This window comes from Castor canadensis, chromosome 7 (genome assembly GCF_047511655.1).
Source record: "Castor canadensis chromosome 7, mCasCan1.hap1v2, whole genome shotgun sequence".
NCBI classification, from domain to species: domain Eukaryota; kingdom Metazoa; phylum Chordata; class Mammalia; order Rodentia; family Castoridae; genus Castor; species Castor canadensis.
The window spans coordinates 138,245,377-138,265,863 of NC_133392.1; the positions used below are offsets into that span (position 1 = coordinate 138,245,377).

Sequence of the window (20,487 nt, forward strand, 5' to 3'; positions counted from 1 at the left end):
AACCTAGCAAGGAGAGGGTTCAGGTGATAGAGCACTGGAAAAGCATTAGGACAGATGTAGAGGAGATATGGGCTGTAGCCACGCAAATGATAGGAAGAGCCAACCCTTGGGAAGATCCAGCCTCATGGGCTACATGCCTCCAGTTGGGAAGGAAGTCTCCACGTGAGGATGTAGGAGCCAATGGTGTACTGAGAGGTAGAGAGGTAGAGTCAATCCTGGCACCTTTCCAAAGGGAAAAGAGAATGAAGCCTCCTTCTAAGAACTGTCTTTTCACCTGCCCCTATCTCTCCCTCCTGCATGTGTCTGCAGAGAGCTGAGTTGAGAATATCAAGGAGTTGGCAGTGCTCTTTCCTGGGTCTCCTTCTTCTACCAGAACTGGGTTGTGCTGCATCTACCCTCATCTGCACATGTTTGTTCTACTTTCTTACCTTTTTCATTCTGCCAGTCCAGTATTTTTTCTGGAGGAGATGCTGGAATTTGTCTTGAAATGAGAAGGCTTGGCAAGAGCAGTAACCCAGGAGAAAGTGCCATGGCTCTGGGATCAGCTTACTCCAGGCTCCATCTCTGCATCACTCTCATCTCTGAACTTCAGTTTCTTCCTTAGTGAAATAGGATGCATCATGAGAACTGGAGGATTCACAGATGGCTCACTTACACACTGAACTCTCAGTGTTAGCCCTCCATAAGAAAGAGACCTTGTTTGCTGTGCTGAGCTGTTCCAGGGTTGTTAGATAAGATCATAATTTCTAAAAGTATGAACCCCTGGTTAGTTGTTCAGATTTTCAGAACTATCCTGTACCATAGTTGATCATTCTGGAACTGCTGTCTGATCATGCACTATGTGACAAGCTTCATTATGGACTTTGTTACCTCAATTCCCTTCTGAGTTCTGGTTTATCTTTTTATGGTGTCATGAGAGAGAGAAAAGAGCATTTCTTTCTCATCTTCTATCTCAGCCAGAAGCTCCACCCCCTCCTGAGAAAGCTTCTTCTCTTGGTCTCTTCAGCACTGTATTCTCTTGCTTTCCCTAGCAGCTCTCTGCCTGAGCCAGCCTTGTGGTCATTGCTTTTTGCCCCTTATGTGTCCTTCTTTTGTGTTTTGTTCTTTACTGTCTTCTTTCTTTCATCCATTCTCACATCCCCAAGTCATTTTTATCTGCACCTTTTATCTCTTTACTGAGAGCCACACCTCACCTGTATATCCAATTGCTTACTATCTTCACTTACTACAGAGACATCTAAACCCCAACATGTTCTAAATTGAACTTACCAACTTTCTCCTTTAAACTGAAATCCCCATCTAGTGATGGGCACACCTACTCCACTGGTTACTCAGCCACCCTTGCTTTCATTTATCTCCCATAGTTACCAAGCCTAGTGTCTACACCCTAATCATATTTCACATGAACCCACCTCTTTTTTTATTATTCATATGTGCATACAAGGCTTGGGTCATTTCTCCCCCCTGCCCCCACCCCTTCCCTTACCACCCACTCCGCCCCCTCCCTCTCCCCCCCACCCCCTCAATAGCCAGCAGAAACTATTTTGCCTTTATTTCTAATTTTGTTGTAGAGAGAGTATAAGCAATAATAGGAAGGAACAAGGGTTTTTGCTAGTTGAGATAAGGATGGCTATACAGGGCATTGACTCACATTGATTTCCTGTGCGTGGGTGTTACCTTCTAGGTTAATTCTTTTTGATCTAACCTTTTCTCTAGGTCCTGGTCCCCTTTTGCTATTGGCCTCAGTTGCTTTTAAGGTATCTGCTTTAGTTTCTCTGTGTTAAGGGCAACAAATGCTAGCTAGTTTTTTAGGTGTCTTACCTATCCTCACCCCTCCCTTGTGTGCTCTCGCTTTTATCATGTGCTCAAAGTCCAATCCCATTGTTGTGTTTGCCCTTGATCTAATGTCCACATATGAGGGAGAACATATGATTTTTGGTCTTTTGGGCTAGGCTAACCTCACTCAGAATGATGTTCTCCAATTCCATCCATTTACCAGCGAATGATAACACTTCTTTCTTCTTCATGGCTGCATAAAATTCCATTGTGTATAGATACCACATTTTCTTAATCCATTCGTCAGTAGTGAGGCATCTTGGCTGTTTCCATAACTTGGCTATTGTGAATAGTGCCGCAGTAAACATGGGTGTCCAGGTGCCTCTGGAGTAACCTGTGTCACAGTCTTTTGGGTATATCCCCAAGAGTGGTATTGCTGGATCATATGGTAGATCGATGTTTAGCTTTTTAAGTAGCCTCCAAATTTTTTTCCAGAGTGGTTGTACTAGTCTACATTCCCACCAACAGTGTAAGAGGGTTCCTTTTTCCCCGCATCCTCGCCAACACCTGTTGTTGGTGGTGTTGCTGATGATGGCTATTCTAACAGGGGTGAGGTGGAATCTTAGTGTGGTTTTAATTTGCATTTCCTTTATTGCTAGAGATGGTGAGCATTTTTTCATGTGTTTTTTGCCCATTTGAATTTCTTCTTTTGAGAAAGTTCTGTTTAGTTCACTTGCCCATTTCTTTATTGGTTCATTAGTTTTGGGAGAATTTAGTTTTTTAAGTTCCCTATATATTCTAGTTATCAGTCCTTTGTCTGATGTATAGCTGGCAAATATTTTCTCCCACTCTGTGGGTGTTCTCTTCAGTTTGGAGACCATTTCTTTTGATGAACAGAAGCTTTTTAGCTTTATGAGGTCCCATTTATCTATGCTATCTCTTAGTTGCTGTGCTGCTGGGGTTTCGTTGAGAAAGTTCTTACCTATACCTACTAACTCCAGAGTAGTTCCTACTCTTTCCTGTATCAACTTTAGAGTTTGTGGTCTGATATTAAGATCCTTGATCCATTTTGAGTTAATATTGTGAACCCACCTCTTTATATCTACTGCCTCTACCTTAATCCAGGCCACCATTTACATGAGCCTCCTCACTGGTCCAACTTCACTCCTTATTGAGCCACTTTGCACACAGCCTTAAGTTCTCAGTGCATTCTTCACCAAGAAAGCAGGGCGAGCCTTGAGACCAGCAGTATGCTCCTGACACTTCCCTGGTCAGAAGCCAGCAAGGCATCTCCATCTCCTCTGGGCAAACTCCAGACCCCTAACGCAGCACTGCCTGCTCTCTGCTCACTTCCCAGAGCTCTTCAATCAGATCTCATGTGCCAGCTAAGCTGAAATACTATCCGTTTCCCCATGTGCTGTTTCCTTGCCTCTGGTTTGTGGCATATTCTGTTCCTCCCTCTTGTAATATTCCTCCCTCCCACCTAGACTACTTAGCCTTGGTCATCCTTCAGATCTGAGTCTTAGCGTAAATTCTACCAGGAACCCTTCTCCGCTGTCATAAGTCCAGGTGAGGGCATTCCAGGATGATGACATGCCCCACCCTGTGTGATAGATGTTCTTGGCTATGTCCCAGTGGACTTTGGGTGCTATGAGGAAGAACTTGAGTATCCTATCCGTGCACTGTCTCCCAAGCTTTGACTGGCACCCTGTGGATTCTCCATATGTGGAGGTACAGTGTGTCCCCATGTGCCACTTCCAGGATACATTTGCATTCGTGGGAATCCTGTCCTCTGCATAGAAAAAGTTGGAATTCTTTTTCCTCAATCTGATTTGCTCTGTCCAGATGGCTATTTGGTGTTACATAACAACCCAGAGTATTCATTATTCTAGATGAGGGTGCTTGGGGTAGGGGAAGTTGGCCAGCACCCCAGTTTATTCTCCTCCCTTATAACTAAGAATGATCACCATGAGGCTTCTGTTACTTTTGGGAAACAGGAAGATGAGGAGAGAGGATCATATTTATGAGTCCCTCCTCTATAGGCAAGATGCTGGGCCAAACATTCTGTTTATTTATTTACTAACTTATTTATTTATTGCAGTGCTGGGGATCAAACCCAGGGTCTCAAACATGCTAGGCAAGCATTCTGTCACTGAGCTATATCCCCAACCAGGCCGAGCATTTTCTATGTATCATTTCACTAATTGCCACCACGATCCCGTCAGGGAGGGTTCTTAGTCCTGTTTTACAAGTGAGGAAACAAAGACTCAGAGAAATTAACTACTTGTCTAAGGTCATCTGGTCAATAAGTGGTTTAGCTGGAATTTGAACCCAACCTTAGCCTCACCTCAAACATCCTCTACTCTAAGTCAAGACCAGAGAGCAAATCAGAGAGAAACAGAGATTTTTCATAATTTCTCAGCTCTTCCCAGTAAAAGTATTGCAGTCCAGACTCTAATGTCTGCCCCTCCCCACTCATAGGAAGGGAGCCCTTCCTTCTCTACAGGGCTCTTCCTTAAGAAAGAAAAAGATGGGGCCAAGGGTGAGACCACAAAGGCACCTGCAGTGACAATGCAGAACCAGGCCCAGTGTGGAGTGAGTGGATCCAAACCTATCCATCCTCAGCCCCATCTCTTCTCCCCACCTCACACAGCCTACTGGCAGGAGGATTTGTTCTGGGAGCTGGGGTTTTATTGGGAAATCATCTGAACTCTCAAGTGGGTGGATATCTCCAACATTCATTTGTCTGTGTTCTCTCCCTCACAGTCCCCTGTGGTGGAAACATCACCTCTTCAAATGGCACTGTGTACTCCCCAGGCTACCCCAGTCCATACTCCAGCTCCCAGGACTGTGTCTGGCTGATCACAGTGCCCATTGGGCATGGTGTCCACCTCAACCTTAGTCTGCTACAGACAGAGCCCTCTGGAGACTTCATCACTGTCTGGTAGGGCCAGGGGCCATTAAACAGCCAATCAGAAAGGGGCAGTAGTGGGGCTCTGTGCTGGACTGAGGCTCAGATTTGGTTCACCATTATGACTCTTTGAGGGGAGCAGAATGGAAGGGCAGTGGTCCCCAACCTGGAGTCCTGCTAGGGGCCAGTTGAAAGTACCAATGGGTGTGTGAATGGGAGAACATATGGATACACAAGCTTTCCTTAATATTTCCATAGTTCAAACCAGCATTCCACACATGCCTAACCAAGCTACGCAGACCAGTGGAAGAGGCTGAAGATGGAGTTGTATGGAGCCCCTCTGGTCATCTCATGCTGAGCCAGTGCTGCTCAGCAGAGCCTCTCTGCACTTTGTCTATACTGTTCTCTGTGATATCCAATATGGTAGCCACCAGACACTGTGCTCCTGAGCACTTGGTTGTGACTAGAATGACTAAGAAACTGGCTTTTAAATTTTATTTCATTTTAATGAGCTTAAATATAAAGAGCCACATGTGGCTAATGGTTACTGAACTGCTCAGCTTAGTACTGAATTATTTATAAGTTGAGTGAATTTTAAAATGAGAATACAAATTATTTGTTGATAATTATAGGTTTTTCCTGACAGTTTTTTTCCTCATAAACCACTGGATTGTTGGACAAAGATCCATAGAGTAATTTTTAATTTCTTTTGTTTGGAGGTTAGTATCGTTCTGGGATAGTGGGATTCTTTTCCAAAATTCACAGAGCTGGATAACCACAACCAGACTGTCCTGAGTTAATTCCCAGCTTAATTTGTAAGCAATGGATAAGAACAGATGGGAGGGAGTAGATAAGATTCCAGAAATCCTTTGCCCCGAAAGACAACGTAGGTGTGTCTCTTTGCTTGGGGGACAAGAAAATGGGGCTGACTACATAGCAGCAAGAGGGTCCTATCCCAATTCCACAGCCCTGACCAGGGCCACCTCAGACTGGGAGGACCTGTGGTAGGACCCACTGCCTTGCTCCATGGTGACTGTTGTGCCCCAGGAGCCTACTGGGGAAAAGGGATTGGGCTTGCCAAGAACCAGGTGAATGAGGATTCAGTGTGAATGAACTATACCAATCCCATCAACTCTGTTGGGAGATTGAGCAGGGAGGGGGTAGAGAGAGGCATCTAGTACGTTGGGGAAAGAGTGTTGGCTGCAAGAGTTGCAAACACCCACTGCAACTCTCCCTCGAGGCCACTGCTGGCACAAGTGGAACAGACAGGCACAGTGTCTGGTGACATGCCAGGACCCTCTTTTACTATGTACAGGGATGGGCCACAGCAGGCATCTCCACAGCTTGGAGTCTTCACCCGGAGCCTGGCCAAGAAAACAGTGCATAGCTCCACCAACCAGGTCCTGCTCAAGTTCCACCAGGATGCAGCCACGGGTGGGATCTTTGCCATTGCCTTCTCAGGTCAGTATGTAAGCTTGGCCTGGTGGGGAGTGCAGACTCTCAGGTCAAGGCTGGGCTCAACTCCTGGCTTCGCATTCACTAACTGTGTGACTTTGAGTGAGTTGGGTAGCCTCTCTGAGACTCGGTGTCCCCAGAGTTATGAGAAGTAAATAGACTAGCCTATGATAGCTCCCAGCACAGAGTTACATCAGTGCTCACCACCCTCTCACGCTACTGGGCAGGGGAGGCTGGTCCTGGGTACCCAGTCTGCTCATCCACACCAACTCTCAGGTTTTCTAGTCTGTTTTTAATTATCATTTTGTTATTTTATTTCAAGCAATCTGAACATTATTATGCACTCCTTTTTTGTGAACACGTGGAGTGTCTCTAGAGTACAAACTCACCTGGAATTGCAAGGTTGTAAGTATTCACATATTCAAAGTCACCAGGGAATGCAAAATTTATCTTACAGAGTGGTTGTAATAGTTTACACTCCTCTCAGTAACTAAAGAAGTACTCTGTGGTTCTACTTCTTTGCAAATACTGGGTTTTAATTTTTACCACTCTGATGGATTCATGAGTGGCACTTCACAGTTCTGTTGGAGGTAAGGTTGAGCAGCTGCCATGGACTGTTCCTGCTTCCTCGTCTGTACATTGCAGGTTCACTTGGCAACTCAAGATAAGGGTTAGGAAAGAAGCAGGCAAGAGGCTATGACAACAAATAAAAAGGTGGGGCATTCTACTTCCTCCAGAATAATTGTGGACAACCTGTCCAAGAGGTGGTGTTTGAGACAAGAACTGAAAAAAAAAGGAGTGAAGTTTGCAAAGAGTGGGGAGAAGGGTAAGGGAGAATCTTTGCCTTTCCTTAGACAAGCATTGCCCTCAGTAACCTTCTTTTCATACGGAGATCAATAAGCAGAAAAGAAAAATACCTTCAGGAGACCTAGGAAAAGATTCTGTGACATGTTGAAAAGGAGAAAATAGGATTAGGATTGCAGAGAAAAATGTCCTTGGGAAAAAAAATATGTAGTTTAGGATACAGAAGTAAAATTTAGAACATATCTCCTTCTGGCATAAGATTCTAGATAACATGAACTCTAAATAAAAGGTAAGACATCAAGACAGCAGGCAGAGATGAAGAGAAATCTGGCTGAGGGACAAGTAAGAGGGAATCCCAATCTCTTCCCTGCCTTTATCAGCCCCAAGGCTGGTAGATGTACCAAAGCAGCAGACTTCCATACCTGTCAAGATGAAAGGGGACAAGAACTACTGTGGCCTGGGTGATAACAGAGGGGAAAGAGTCCACACAGAGGGCCCACCTGGCACGGGAAGTTGAAGCTGCTGGGGACAAGAGCATATGTGTAAAGGGAGGAAGCTGGAATGGGGGTCAGAACTCTGAAGCAGATAAGCGGACATCCATGTAGATTTGGGAGCCCAAGCAGAATGAGGTCATCCACGTGGATGGATGATCAGTTCAGCAAAAGAAGCAGAGCCAATGTAGGGTGAGAAGGGAGGGTGGCAGTAAAGTGGAAACTTGCTCCCATTGATCAAATAAGTTAATATGGTAAGGACAGTAGAAGGCAGGCTTCTCACTGTCAGAGCAGAGGATTAGAAGCACAAAAAGGACAAAAGTAGAATATATCCAGTGGTGCTGGACTTGAACACGTGTTGGTGTTCAGTATTAGAGTGTGTGTGTGTATACCTGTTCCTATGTGTGTGGGAGATGTGTGCATACACACATGCATTCCTGTGCATATGTGCACCTATTTCTGGGTGTGTGGGACCATGTGTTCATGCACACAGCTATTCCTGCATGTGTATATGCATACACACGTGTATTTCTAGGTTTGTGGGAGTGTTGCACACACACACATTTCTGTGGGGGGACATGTGCACACACACATATTCCTATGTGTGTGTGAGTGTGTATGTACATACACACATATTTTTGCATGTGTAGGAGTCTGTGTGCATGCACATATGTAGTTTTGTGGAGGAAGTGCATGTGCACACACACATATTCCTGTGTGTACATACACACACACACACACACACACACACACACACATGTTCCTCAGCAATTTTCACTGAGAGCCTTTGCAGCATTGTCTCCCCAGTAGCAATGAACCCAAACAGATCTTGTTTTCTAAATAGCATTTTCTACTAGATGGACCAGGGCTCTGTGAAGGAATGGTTGGTACCCAGGCTGAGACAGAAAAAGTACAAGATGGGCCAGAAGCATCTTACAGCAGAAAATTAAAAAACGGCCAAGGAATGACAGAGATACAACAAAAACACACGCAAACTGGCTTGAAGACATCCCACTGACCATACTGGAGATAATTTGAGCATCAAAGTCAGCAATTACAGTGATGAATAGTAACCTGGTGAATAAATCAGGACATTTGATATATATCCACATGGACATAAATGACTGAATTAAACATTTTATGAGAATGAGATATTTACATAATTTCAAACTACTTCCTTTACAGTCATTGCAAAGGAAAAAGGAATAGTGTGAGAGCAGAGACACGGAGCATGCTGCTTTAATTAAGCAACTGCCAGAGATATCATCAGTGATGGGATATTGGGCAAGAGGATGCAATGAGAAGAGCCCAGCATCTCTTTCCTGATGGTCCAACCAAAGATTCAGGACCCTATCTACTCAAGAGGAATCATCAGATAAAGCTAAATTAAGGAAACTACTAGAAATTCAGTACACAAAATCATGAAAGGTGTAAAAGCCATGAAAGTCTAGGAAAGACCTTGAACTGCTCCAGTCTAGATGACAACTTTGCACAGGTGACAGACCTGTGTCACCTCCAGCTGCTCAGGACTTCACTGGGATGAGCTAAAAAACTTAAATGGGGTGTGAGGATTAGATGGTAGTAATGTGTTCATTTCCTGATTTTCATAGTCGTTTGCAGTTAGGTGGGAGAACATGCTTGCTTAGGAAATACTAAAGTATTCTAAGATCTGGAGCATTGCATTGACTGAAACTATCAAATGGTTTGTGGGGGAAAAAGGTTTGTATGCTATGCTTCCTACTTTTCCTGTACCTTTGTTTTTATCTTCAAGGAGATCTAGATAATAAGAAATAAGATGGAAAAGAAATGCAATAGCAGAATTAGAATTAGCACAAGAACCAGCAAAAGGCAAAATGAACACTGCAAAAACAACAGTTCAGAGAAGTGTAGAAAAACCTGGAAATGTCTGCAGGAGAAGATGTAGATTTGAATGCAGCTGGGAGAAGTGGAAGATAGGTGATCCAGTGAACAAAGAACCAACACACAGATAGAAGAATGCATGGCAAGAGCCAAATGGATGGAACAGAAAGAAATGAAACTTTTTGGAGACTAAGGGCAGCCTGTCTATAGAGAATGAAAGAGTGGGCTCTATACCAGGAGAAAATTAACAGGGCGGCCGGGCAATGTTTTCAAATTATAATAATAGATGTAGAATAAATCTAGAACCCAGGCTGAGAAAGTTACCTTCAAAAGAACCAGTCAGGCAACTCTCAGACTCATTTTTGGCATTAGATTGCAGAAAAGAAAGGAGCCATTTGTGTAGCTGTGTAAAGCGGGGAACAGTCAGAGGCTCCTTGTGTGAGAGACAAGGCCGTCATTTGCACAGATTCCAAAGCTTAAATCAGTGCCACTCTCACCCAATTCAAACTGTCACCCAATGACCCAAGGAGGGATGAACAAAGGTAAAATTAGCAGGCTAAAGTTAATTTTGAATATCCACAGAATTCTTTGTTTGTAAGTAAAGTAAGAATAGAGAGCATAATTTTAAAAGGGAAATGCAAGTAAACCATTGATGTATGAAAAATGGTTAACCTAATTAGTTATCAATGTCAGTTGAAAGAAAATAAGTGCTATTTTTTGTTTGTCGAGTCAACTGATGACTGTCTCCCCCCATGAGCTCTAAGTTGTAGAAGGGCAAGGAAGAAACACAGCACCTGACCCAGGGTGAGCCCCAATAAGGAATCTTCCATGAATTGGATCAATAAATGATGGCACTCAGTGTTGGAGGACCTGTCATCTGTTGGAGGTATCAGATGGAACAAGTTTCCTGGAGAGAAAAGTGGAAACATGCCTCAAGTGCAGATGTGGTCCTCCTGGTTTGTGTTAAATCAAAATGAAATGCACTTGATTACCTCAAAAGGGTCTCTTAAGTTTTATCACCCACACTTCATAAAGCTTACATCTCTCCCAAGGTGACATTTGTCAGCCAACACATCTGTATAAAAAAAAATTGTTATATCCCCAAAACATAATACATTTAAAATAAAACTACATGGAGGAAAAATCTACAATTACATTCCATCCGTAGTTAGTAAAATGTCAGAATCCCACAGAAACATTTGGCAAGGCACTCCTGTTCACGATGGGGAGATGTTTCAGAAGCTTCAGGCTCACTGCTCATAGTGGACAGTACTCTCCTACTTCCCACCTGTCCTGAACTCTGCGACTTTCCTACTTAGCCCTTTTTTGTGCCTAGAATAAAACTCTTAACAGCCTAACACTCTTAAAGTCCTGAAACTTGGAAACTTTGCACCATGCACTGAATGTTTATGATACAGTTGCAAACTTGGCAGGCAATATACCAAACCACTGCTAGTTATAGCCTTGATCATTGTTGAGTGATCATGAACTGATATTTTTAAGTGGTCAGCATCTAGCATAGTGGCTTGCTGCATATATTTTACTGTGTTTTAACTTTGTTTTGGTTTTTGATTTACAATGCAATATAAACTTTTCCCTCTTAAAATATTGGGAAAAGGAGTCTAGTTACCGTTTGATATCCACGAAGAGACTACTGACATTGAACAGGGGGTTTCTGAACTTTAAAAAAAGATCATGCCTCTTGATCATTCCTAGTTTAAAAGAAAAAAAATCAGCAAAAAAGAAAATATAAACAATACATGTGTATAAGGATTTCATCAGAATTTTTTTAATTGCAAAACTTTGAAAACTAAATGATTACCAGCAGAGTGTCTGTGAAATAAATTCTAGTAAATGCATATGATTAAGCCCTATGAAATCACTGCAATCTTGTTTTTGAAGAAATTTCATTAGATGGGAAAATTCTTCCAATATACTCGTAGTTAGCACAGATCAACACAAAGTACATAACGTGTGATACAAATGAGGTCAGAGAAAAATACTTTCATATGCAGAGAACAAACACTCCAAGGTCTTACAGAAAAAGGCTAACAGTAGTTTCTCTGAGCTTTGTTTTCATAGAAAAATCTCAATGTTTAAATGACAAGGTATTACACTTACATATTTTCAAAAGCACTATTTTTTAAAAACCTAACAATGGTTGAGGTGACTTTGGAAATAATAATAGCAACAGCAATGGCAGCTATCATTTCTATCATAATGAAAGCCAAGTCGCCAGCCCACACTGACTTTTGTCTAGGGAACCCCACCTTGCATCAAGCACCATCAGTCTCTAACCCAGGAATGGACTCCAGCTTAGAGAGTCCGCTGAGGTCTTTGGTTTGACCGAAGGTGAGAAGAGAAAAAGGCTGGCCTCAGTGGTTGCTCCCAGAAGCCACAGACAGGACACAGGGCATGGAGCCTGCACTTCATTCCTGTGTGACCTTGGGGAATTAGCTTCACCTTTCTGTATCTCACCTGCTCACAGGTAGAGTAAGAACACTTCCCAGGGGAGTCAGCTGTTATGAGAATTAGAAAAAACAGTCTACAGAAGTGCCCTACAAAAAGGAAGGTGTTCCACAATGCTCATCCCCTCACCCAGCCTTGTGTGTGACTGGCTGCTTCTGAGATCCCTCTCCTTTATTACTAATTTTAAAATATGGTTCCTGGGTTTTTACACCAAAAACAAACAAACAAAAAGATGACAGAAGATAAATAGACTTGTACTTGGCTAAACTTGTACAGATAAATACTCGTCAACACATATCCACTGTGTCATGAATGAGGAGTGAAAATGCAAAGAATTGATTCAAGGAGAATGATACTCTTGCTCTAACCTTTGTCCTTCCATCTTTTCAGCTTACCCACTCACCAAATGCCCTCCTCCCACCATCCTCCCCAACGCTGAAGTGGTCACGGAGAATGAAGAATTCAACATAGGTACCACCTCTCAAACCAGCAGGGACCGTGAGCCAATCTGAGGTGGCAGGTGGAGAGGGACAGGAAATGGGGCTCATCCCTCCCTCCTGTCCATGCAGAGAGAGTCAAAGGCTTGTGCCAGGGGTTGACATTCTGTCTACTGAGTTAGTACCCAAATTACAACCCCTCTTCCTTTCAGCCAGCAGCCCTAGGGAGAGGACCTAAAGAAGTGGTTTTCTGTATAATTCAAGTCAGTTGATTTTGAGAAATAATTCCATATAAGATAATATAAAAATTTCTTAGAATATGACAATATCCATTGTCTCCGGGTCAGACTGAGCTGTGGGAGGGAGAGGCTGTCTGGGCCATCAATTGGAGTTGAACTAGTTGCTGAGATCTGATCAGAGAATGATCAACCACTGGTTCTCTTGCCCAGAAGCAGGTTTGAAATATTAAAGGGTGCTGAGCATCCCTGTCCAGACTGCTCCAAAGAACCCCATGTTGGTCTCTCTCTTAACAGGTGACATTGTACGCTACAGGTGCCTTCCTGGCTTTACCTTAGTGGGGAGTGAAATCCTGACCTGCAAACTTGGAACCTACCTGCAGTTTGAAGGCCCGCCCCCATTATGCGAAGGTAATTATACTGAACTGTGTCTTCCTAGGGCCTGCATTTCCTCCCAAACAAAACCTAGTTCTTCCCCTTCTGTTCCCCACTTTCAACTCAGTCTCTGCCTCACAGAGTATTGATGAATGACTGAGCTGATGCAGAATAAATGAGAGCCCAGGATGGGGTCTCTGCCCTGCTCTGAGCTCTAGGTCTGTGAAGTGGCCATAGTGGCCACATTTTTTTCTGTCTTCCTCTTTCCTTACCTGAGCATTCCCTGGAATTGCACACTGAGCAGTGGGAGGAGGACATTCTGGGATGTCAGGATGGGGTGGGCTCACAAACCAACACTGCTCTGCTGGAGCACAGGTATACTGTGTGTGACCCAGGCAACCAGTTATCTTTGCCCCAGGGCATAGCTTGGAAGGAGATGAAGTCACTTCACCTGGTTATCCCAGCTCAAACCCATACCAGTCCTCTCCACTCACCAGCACCCAGCCTAGGGCCAGGTACCTAACTGTCCTGTGCTGTAGTTGTCTCTTCTGTAAAACAAGGATAATGATAGACTTGTGCTGTTGGGCTATGGTGAGGAATTAAATGGGTTGACAATGTAAAGCATGTCAGGATGACAGCTGGCACATGATACCTGCTCCATGCTGGCTGTCATTACTACAACTAATACTATTGCTGTGTCTAATACTTTGCTAGCAACAAACACTGAGTTGTCTATGGAGAAACAGGTCCACCTCCTTCCCACTCCTTGGAAAGCAAGAGGAGGAAGAACCTACAGTACAGATTATTACTGAAAAATATGAGAGACATGAGCCCCAGGACAGTGAGAATTCACTGTCTGCTTATTCCAACTGAGCCCTTGCCCTGCAAACATCAGCCCCCAATAGCCATGAGCCTCAGCCCTCAGCCTGCTCCACAGCCTCCTTGGTTTTCCCAGCCTTAGTCGCTCCTCTCTGCTGCTGTTTTTATGTCTTGTGGCTCCAATCTTCTTGACTTTACTCCCCACTCTCAGCCCTGTGCTTTTAGCAAGGACTTGGGGTCATTCTTGCCTCATGGACTTTCCTTTAGTAATAGTTTCATTGAGATATAACTCACATGCAATGAAGTTCACCCATCTGAAGTGTACAGGTCAATAGCCTTTAGTATATTCACAGAGTTTCACAGCAATCACTGTGATCAATCTTAGAACGTTTCATCACTCCATAAAGAAACCCTACCAGGCGCCAATAACTCACGCCTGTAATCCTAGCTACTCAGGAGGCAGAGATCAGGAGGATTGCCGTTCAAAGCCAGCCCTGGGCAAATAGTTTGCAAGACCATATCTCGAGAAAAAAACCTTCGCAAAACAGAGATAGTGGAGGGGCTCAAACGCTAAGAGCGCTGCTTAGCAAGAGTGAGACCCTGAGTTCAAACCCCAGTTCAAAAAAAAAAAAAAAAGAAACCACATGCCCATCAGTAGTCATTCTATTTCCTTCTAATCCCCTCAGTCTAAAACAGCTTTTCTATGGATTTGCCTATGCTAGTCATTTGTGTGTGGTCCACGGAATCATGCAACGTCTGATCGTTTGTAACCGGCTTCTTTCACTGAGCACAGCATTTTGAAGGTCCATCCATATTGTAGTGTGTATCAGTATTTGCTTTTTATTGCCAAATAATATCCTATTGCGTGAATATACCACGTTTTGCTAATCCATTCATCAGTTGACGAACACTGGAGCCAATGCCACATTTTAGCTGTTATGAATAATGCAGTTATGAATGTCCGTGTACCTGTTTGTATGGAACATATGTTTTCGTTTCCCTTAGGTATGTGTCTGCAAGTGAAATTGCTGGGCCATGTCATAACTCTTTTGAGGATCTGCCAGGATGTTTTCCAAAGTAACTAAGCCATTTCACATTGCTACCAGCTCTGTGCAAAGCATCTGGTTTCTCCATGTCTTTTTCAACAATTATTATTGTCTTTTTAATTATAGCCAAATATATAGGGTGAAAGGGAAAAATTCACGACTACAGTAAGAAATCCTACAAACTTCTTTCCATGACAGACTGAACAGGAGTAGCTACAAAGAATATATGAGTAATGTGTTTATGGCAGTTAGCATTTACTGTATGAAACTACATTAAGATGTAGAGGCTTTAAACAGTAAAAAATTATTTTCTATGAAAGACACACTTTAAATATAAACACTATATAGATTGCAAGTAAAATACGAGAACAAGATGTGCCATAAAATGGCATTTCTGGTGATGTAATAAACGAACTGTTATCCGAAATAGAGATGTTTTATAATGACGAAAAGGCTAATTCCATTTAAAAGGGTGTATAGGTATATGTAGGTAATGAGGTTGCTTCAAAATGTGTGACAAAAACCCAGCAGATCTAAGCGTGAAAAGCATAAAGGGAAACTACAGAATGAGAGAAAGTATTCACGATACATATAACCTTTTAAAAACATGTGTGGACTGGGTAAAGAACATTCTTAACTCAATAATGAAACAATTTGATAAAAATATGGTCAAGAGACTTGAGCAGGCACTTGACAAAATAAGGTCTATTAATGACCAATCAGCACATGAAAAAGATGCTTGACATCATTAGTCATCAGAGAAATGAAAATTAAAACTATAATGAAACATTACTATACAATCGTGAGGCTGGCTAAAACTTAAGTCTGACAATACTGAGTGTTGATAAATATCTAGAACAACTGGAATTTTACAGTTTCCTGGCTGGGATGTAAAATCGTACAGTCTCTTTAAAAAAGTGATTGGCCTTTTTTTAAAGTTGGACATACACCTATCCTATTACCTAGCAATGCTCTTAGTTATTTACCCACAGAAATGAAACTCTAGTTCTACAAAAAGACTTTTACAGGAATCCCATAATAACCCACAACTAGAAACAACCCAAGAGTTCATCAGTAGAACAATGATTAAACAAACCATTCTGCTATCTGCAGTGGGATTTTCCCAAACAATAAAAACAAACTTAGTGGTGGTACACACAACAGCTGGAATTGAATTTTATAATCAATGTATTTAGCAAAATAAATCAAATACAAAAGTATGTGTACGGTTCCTATCGTGCGAGGTTGCTGTGCAAGGCCAAGTGAATCTGTGGCCATAGAAAGAGTATCACTGATTTCCTGGAGAATGGGGTGGACCATCCTGCACACTTGGGAGTAACAGGGAACTTTCTGGTGTAATGGGAAAAACATATACAGTTGCCTCTTCACATATCAGGGTTCCACAGCTGTAGATTCAACCAACTGTGGATCAGAAATACTCAGAAAAGAAAAACCGTGTCTGTCCTGAATGTGTACAGCCTTCCCTTGACAATATGATATAATAATTAATTGCATGGTATTTATATTGTATTGCTATTAAAAGTAACCTACAGGTCACTTACTGTGTGCCACAGGATGTAGATTGGATGCAAACACTATGCCATTTTATTTACCTTCAGTATCCTTGAAGGTTCTAGAACCAATCTTCCAGGGATACCAAGGAGCAACTGTATTTTCTATAGTGGTAGTAGTTACACAGGTATATACATTTTGCCAAAATTCATTGAACTATGCATCTAAAATTTGTGTATTGTATTGTACATAAGTTATACAAATCTCAAAAAATTGCATTTAGAAAAGAAAGGAGTGAGTTATAAAACCAAAAAATGCCTTACTCATATATAAATAAAAAGATAAACTTGAAGCATCACTTCTCAACCTTTTAGCTAAGATCAAAGGAGTATATACCTGAAACAAAGAGATACAAAATAGACCAGGCATAGTGGCTCAGGCCTGTAATCTCTGCTATGTGGGAGGCACAAGTAGGAGGATCGTGGTCCCAGGTCAGCCCAGGCAAAGAACGCAAGACCCTATCTGAAAAATAACTAAAACAAAAAAGGACTGGGGCATGGCTCAAGTGGTAGAGTGTCTGCCTTGCAAGCCCAAAGCCCTGAGTTCAAACCCAATACTGCCAAAAATAAAAATAAATAAAAAGGAGGATTTTCCTGCTGGAAAGCCAGTGAGTGCCTTTCAGAGGTACTCAGGAAGAATCTTGGATGCTTCTCGGGAAATTCTGAACCACAACAAACTTCTACGAACCAGTGCAGGTCAGCCAGCCCTCTTCTATGGAGGCAGGGCTGGAGGAAATTGTGAGATGGGTGGAGAGCCAGGGCATGGTTTCCTCCCCATGGATTAGGTATTGGTTGTGCAGTCTCCCCAAACTCCCTTTTTTCTGTGTCTCAGAATCCAGAACACTCAGGAAGCCAGTCCACAGGCACATCTACAGTAGTGTCTCCACTTGCAGGGCTGGAATACTTGACCTACGTCAAGAGCATGGCAGAAGCTGATTCAGTCCTTAGAACTTTGTTTTGCATTTCCCTCTTCAAGTAAATGGGAGTGGATTGATTTTCCTGAAATTCATTCCATGCAGGCTGCAGGCTATGAGATGCTTCCCGGTACCCCAGCTCAGAGCACCTCCCCAGTGCTTGGATAGATAAGACCACTCTGCTCCCCTCCCTTTCCTTGTAACATCAAAACACCCAGTCATCTCTGCCAGTGCCTCCCTTCCTAGGTCCAAACTATTCCTTAGGATAGCATTGTTTTCTTTAGAAATACTACCAAGTCAGGTCACAGCCAAGGTCTGCTGACCCTTCTGCTCCTGATTCACTTATCATCACTATCATCACTATCATCACTATCCCTATAGCTTATTGAGGCTGAGCTTCAGACTCTTCATGTTATTTAATGTAATATAGTATATTTTACACGAGACAACTATCCTGTGAGCTAAGCGCGTGTGACCTGTCTGTATTGGAGATGGAGAAGCCATCACACAGGGAGGGAATAATTTGTTGAAGACCACAACAGGCAGTAAGTGACAGAGATGGGCTCTAAATCCAGGTGTGTTTTACCCAACATCCTATGTGCTTACCTCTGCCCTATGCTATCTTTATACAAAATAGAACCATTTTATAGGTAACTCTTTTGGATTTGGGGGAGCATTACTATTGTCTGAATGTGCGTACTCTCCCTGCTTACCTCAAAGTCAGGTCGCAGTGCCCACATCTGAGCTAGGAAGTGACCCCAACCAGCTGGCCAGGCTGAGGCCCAGCAGTACTGTAATACTGAGATAGAGTCATCAATCACACGGTGTTATGGAGCCAGATAATGACGGTGTGGGGTCTTGTTTGGATGTGCTCAAACACTGGTCTCCAGCAGTTGTCTACTGCACCAAGGAGAAGCCAATGTAAAGGCCCTGGTTCCAGCTTCACTCCATATACCTGGTGTCTCTTTCTGTTTTTTAGTACACTGCCCAACGAATGAGCTTCTGACAGACTCCACGGGCGTGATCCTGAGCCAGAGCTACCCAGGAAGCTACCCTCAGTTCCAGACCTGCTCATGGCTGGTGAGAGTGGAGCCAGAATACAACATCTCCCTCACCGTGGAGTACTTCCTCAGTGAAAAGCAGTATGATGAGTTTGAGATCTTTGACGGTGAGTCAGAGTCTGTATGGTTCCAGACCCCTGGCTGACTAGGGCTTGCCATAGGCTCCACCATGTCTCTCTTTACCACAGAAACCCAAGGCCTTGGGATCTGACAGGCTGTATGGCTGCTTCATGCTTGCTAGACTGGACCTGTTGCAGAACACTTTCTTACTCTAGCCCCTTTTCAAAGCAAACACCCTTGAATGTCAACCCATTAGTGGATCATAGTGAAGAGTGCACTGCCCCCAAACCCAAAGAGGTCTGCCAGTGTGCTTCTTTGGTGGTTGTAAGAAAAATGTGCATTAATTTGCTCCTTAATTTGGAGAGCATGTTCCAAGCCACCGCACCCTAAAAATTATGCTGCAGACTTTGTAGACTTTCTCTCCTACCCTCTGGAGCACATGAGTCTTGCAAAGGCATCTACAATAATTGTCCCTAATGGCTCATCAGATCCAATTATTATGATGTGTTCAGTACAGCAAACTAATATGCTACATTCTGCAGGATGTCCAGATGGTCCCTGCCCCTTTGTACTGCATATGACAAAAAGCAGGAAAATTAACATAGCTGTGGTACAAAAACATGAGTGGGTACTGTCACCTACCTCATGTGAATGAAAATTGCTTCTGATCCTCCTTTCCGATGGGTATGAAAAAGCATGCATTGTTACATGGCTGCATTCCATGTAACCAAGACTGTTAATCTGCTCTGATAAAGATTCCACACCTGGCACAGCCTCTAATAGGTTGCTACCTGGTTGAGTCTGTACTTGAGATCAAACTGGGCCAGTTCTCCCCTCATACTCCTGCCCTAACAGAGCAACCATGCTATGCTTTGGAGCCCCAGGTGTCAGCATCAGTCCACACCCTGTACCCCAAATCTTTGACATATCTAGACATTCTTATTTCTGAGTATCTACTCAGTTATCTGAGTAGATAGTGGTGGGTCCTTTGGGGGAAGAACAAGAGGAACTACTTCTACCTACAATCAGAATCATTTTGCAGGGTTCTTTTACATAGGGACCCAGCCTCTCTTCCCGTAGAGCTACTCTAAAATGGGTAGTGAAACCTGGCCTGAGTCTGCAAACTGGCAAGGAATGGTGATTTTGCATTGTTGTGACTTTCCTCCTCTCTGGTTATCCACTCACAATCTGTTTTACTCCTGGTTTTTTAGGCTGCTCCTTTCGGCTGCTCACGTAGCTTGCCCTTAGAAATATCACATCCTGTGAGCCATTTCCTTTGATCCTGCAGGCCAGACCCTCCTAGTTGCCATTCCAACCTCATTGCCCATTTCGGTAATATGCTAACCTTTTACTTGATCTGTATTCCAGAATTTCCTCATCCCCATCACTGCTAGGGAGCCCGGTTCCCTGGCAGCATCTTCTCCCATCGGTTTCAGCCCACAGAGGACAGCATCAATCAGGATTTCAGTAAAGCTGTCCTTGCCAGGCTACTCTTGACTACTTTAGTCAAGGACCCTCCAGGCATGCCTGGAGCTATATCTGCTTTCATGATAGAATTGTTTGAGTACAACCTTTCTCTAGCCCCTGGACCCCTTCCTTCACGGTTTCTCCCAGCAGTTTTGATGGTCCTTCTTTATTAAATGTGACCCATCCATTCCCAAGCTTCTAAGAGCTATCTCAGCAGTATATTAGAACTTTCCCTCAGGGCCTGCCTCTTTCAGGAAGATAACTCCTGGGTTATGGGTTTTCTGGCTACCTTGAACCCAAACCCTCATGATATAATCCCAGACACTTAAGGTAGGGAAAGGACAGAGGAATGCCTCTCTCAAAGGGCCTTGGGAAGGAATCCTGGGGAGAACTGCTGTTGCTTCTGACCCTGAGACCTGATGCTTTCCATTGGCTTCATTGGTGACTATTCATTCAGCAAATATTTTTTCTATATGGTAGACACTGAGCTGTTTTAGCATACACAAGAGAAATAGGGTGGCCAAGTGACCATTTTTGAAAACTTTTACATCGAACAGCAAATAGATTTCATCTTGCCTGCCAATCCTGAACGTGGGCAGGGACTCCTAAAACAGTTCTTTAGGTGGTACTAGGGTTTGAACTCAGGACTTTTCACTTGCTAAGCAAGTGTTCTACCATGTGAGCCAGACCTCTAGCTGAAATTGGTGTTCACATCAGGTTCAGGAGGAGAGATCC

The 20,487-nt window shown here is 43.3% G+C and overlaps 1 protein-coding gene across 4 annotated transcripts in view; it reads left to right on the forward strand.

The window, feature by feature from the left end:
* Csmd2 (CUB and Sushi multiple domains 2) overlaps window positions 1–20,487 on the forward strand; it is a 546,763-nt gene that overhangs the window by 466,211 nt on the left and 60,065 nt on the right. For all 4 annotated transcript variants that reach the window (XM_074080637.1, XM_074080638.1, XM_074080635.1 and 1 more), the window contains 5 exons: window positions 4,543–4,720; window positions 6,003–6,148; window positions 12,157–12,237; window positions 12,737–12,850; window positions 18,144–18,332. In XM_074080637.1, the coding sequence (XP_073936738.1) occupies window positions 4,543–4,720; window positions 6,003–6,148; window positions 12,157–12,237; window positions 12,737–12,850; window positions 18,144–18,332 (708 nt within the window). The remainder of the gene's footprint in view (window positions 1–4,542; window positions 4,721–6,002; window positions 6,149–12,156; window positions 12,238–12,736; window positions 12,851–18,143; window positions 18,333–20,487) is intronic.